Here is a 2,389-nt window from a genome sequence, read left to right as displayed (position 1 = left end):
CTGCGGAGAAGCTGCATGGAGAAGACTTCTAAAGGTAGGAGAAGAACCAGCATTGATTGGCCGACTGTATAGCATTCGGCCAATCAATGCTGGTTCTGCATCGAACTTTTCCATTCGGACAGCGAGTGGTACTCGATCAAGTACGAGTATTTCGAATACCGTAGTATTCTATCGAATACCTACTCAATCGAGTACTACTCGCTCATCTCTAATTATTATCTATTGTTACTTTTGTCAGATTCAAGTTATTTCTGTGATTATTGTGGCTTTTTTTTTTTTTTTTTTAGTTAAACAAGGGGGGCCAACAATTTTGTCCACGTGTGTAGCATTGTGTATTTGTGCCAAATTTTACATGTCCTAAGAACACTTTCTGAAAAGTGAAGTGGAAAAACCAAGTAAGTAATATTTTTTGACAATTACATCTTTGGAAAGTATTTAGCAAAGAGGTTCACTTAATTGTTCAAGATATCAGTTATTGAATAGTTTGAGTAGGACATCATAACAACCAATCCCATTTCCTTAATTTTTGTTGCTACTCTCAGTGGTCTACACTTGGGGCCTGTTATTACTCTTCTGTATATTAGCACCAACTAGTCTTCAATTTTCTTCTTTGTTCAAGGTTCTGGATGAATCTATGGAGAACGTCAATCAAACTCTTCCAAGTTGGTTCTATCTACTTGGATTATCTACTAGTCCTCATATTCAGATTATAGGGTTTATTCTATTCTTGATAATATATATTGTCACATTGACAGGAAATTGTCTTCTTCTCATCACGGTGAGGACCAGTCCAACGTTACATACTCCTATGTACTTCTTCCTGTGTAATCTTTCTTTCTTTGACATCTGTTTTTCTACCACTGTAGCTCCTCTACTCCTCAAAAATACTTTATCCATAGACAAGAGTATTTCAGTAGGGGCTTGTGCTTTCCAGATGTTCTTTTATTTAGGGCTTGGTGGAGCCGAATGTTCCTTACTCGCCATTATGGCTTATGATAGGTTTGTAGCCATTTGTAGACCATTGCACTACAGCAGTATTATGAACATGAGGTTTTGCATCATCTTAGCAATAATACCATGGATTGTAGGTTTCACAAACTCTTCTATACAAATTCCAATTACTTGGAGACTTCCCTTCTGTAGGACTCATCATGTCAACCATTTCTTTTGTGAAGTGCCTCCCCTCTTGTCACTGTCCTGCATAGATCCTTGGCTTAATGAAATAGCAATGTATGTAGCAGCCAGTCTCATAGTTTTAAGTTCTTTTCTATTGACATTGGTTTCCTACGTGTACATCATCTCCACCATTTTGAGAATCCATTCCTCACGAGGAAGACATGCCGTTTTTTCTACATGTGTCTCCCACCTCGCTGTTGTCAGCCTTTATTATGGAACCATTATGTCCATCTATCTTCATCCTCCATCTTCCAACTCTGTAGAAAGCGACAAGATTGCATCTGTTCTCTATACGGTGGTCACTCCAATGTTGAATCCCATCATCTACAGCATCAGAAATACGGATGTAAAGAATAATATAATAGCAAACACCAAAAAAGTTGTGAAATTGTATCAAAATCTTCTGATGTGAGTTATCAAAGACAAACGTGCTCAAAACATTATAAAGCAGCAACCTCTTATGACACCAAACAGATGTGTTTGTCTCTAACTTAGCTCAAATTTGGTGAAGGACATTCAGGCAAAACCCTGGGAAGACTAGAAATCTCACAACCTAAATTCTGTTGTTATTAGACATATAGCATATCACATATTCACAGAATTTCACAAAATCATATATAGAAGCAGTGGTGCGGGCCCAAACAGTCAAGATAGACACAAAACGTGCAGAAAACTGGTTTATTTAGAAAAAACAGGAAAATAAATAAGCCTTGACTTCAGGCACAAACTAAACAATACAAAATACAGCCTTAATTTCGGCAAAAATCAAAATAAATTCCTGCTCGTCTGAGCGCTAACTAAACAGTAGGTTAACCTAACTATACTTGTGGTTTACATACCAGCCACATGAACAAAACAGAAGCAATATAGTCTACCCAGACTCAGGGTTACAGGAAAGAACTATACACCTCCTTTTCCCTCATAGAACTGCCATGAACTGCAGTATCTTCAGCCTTTTATAGGTCAGTAATGAGCCCAGGATCTACACCTGGGCTGAAGCCTACTAGAAATCCACCCTGGACCACATATACATCAGAAACCTTGGGCTGATATACCTGAAGTTCAGTACTTTGCCGGTCACCTTCTCACAGCCATCACGTCATCTCCTAAATGTACTTTATTAATCCTATTTTTAGTTACTCCTAGGGTTGAGCGATCGAGTTAAATTCACAATCGCAATTGGGTTTGAATCCCGCCTAAAAAGATCAGGATG

General features: G+C 38.2%; 1 protein-coding gene across 1 annotated transcript; it reads left to right on the top strand.

Moving 5' to 3' along the window:
• Positions 1-634: 634 nt before the first annotated feature.
• Positions 635-1,588, top strand: LOC142213021 (olfactory receptor 5AR1-like). The gene has a single exon (XM_075281165.1). It carries the CDS (start codon positions 635-637, stop codon positions 1,586-1,588), a length of 954 nt encoding a protein of 317 aa, XP_075137266.1.
• Positions 1,589-2,389: the final 801 nt, after the last annotated feature.

The sequence above is a fragment of the Leptodactylus fuscus genome, chromosome 7 (genome assembly GCF_031893055.1).
Source record: "Leptodactylus fuscus isolate aLepFus1 chromosome 7, aLepFus1.hap2, whole genome shotgun sequence".
In the NCBI taxonomy this organism is placed as follows: domain Eukaryota; kingdom Metazoa; phylum Chordata; class Amphibia; order Anura; family Leptodactylidae; genus Leptodactylus; species Leptodactylus fuscus.
This window is presented reverse-complemented; position numbering and strand designations above follow the sequence as displayed.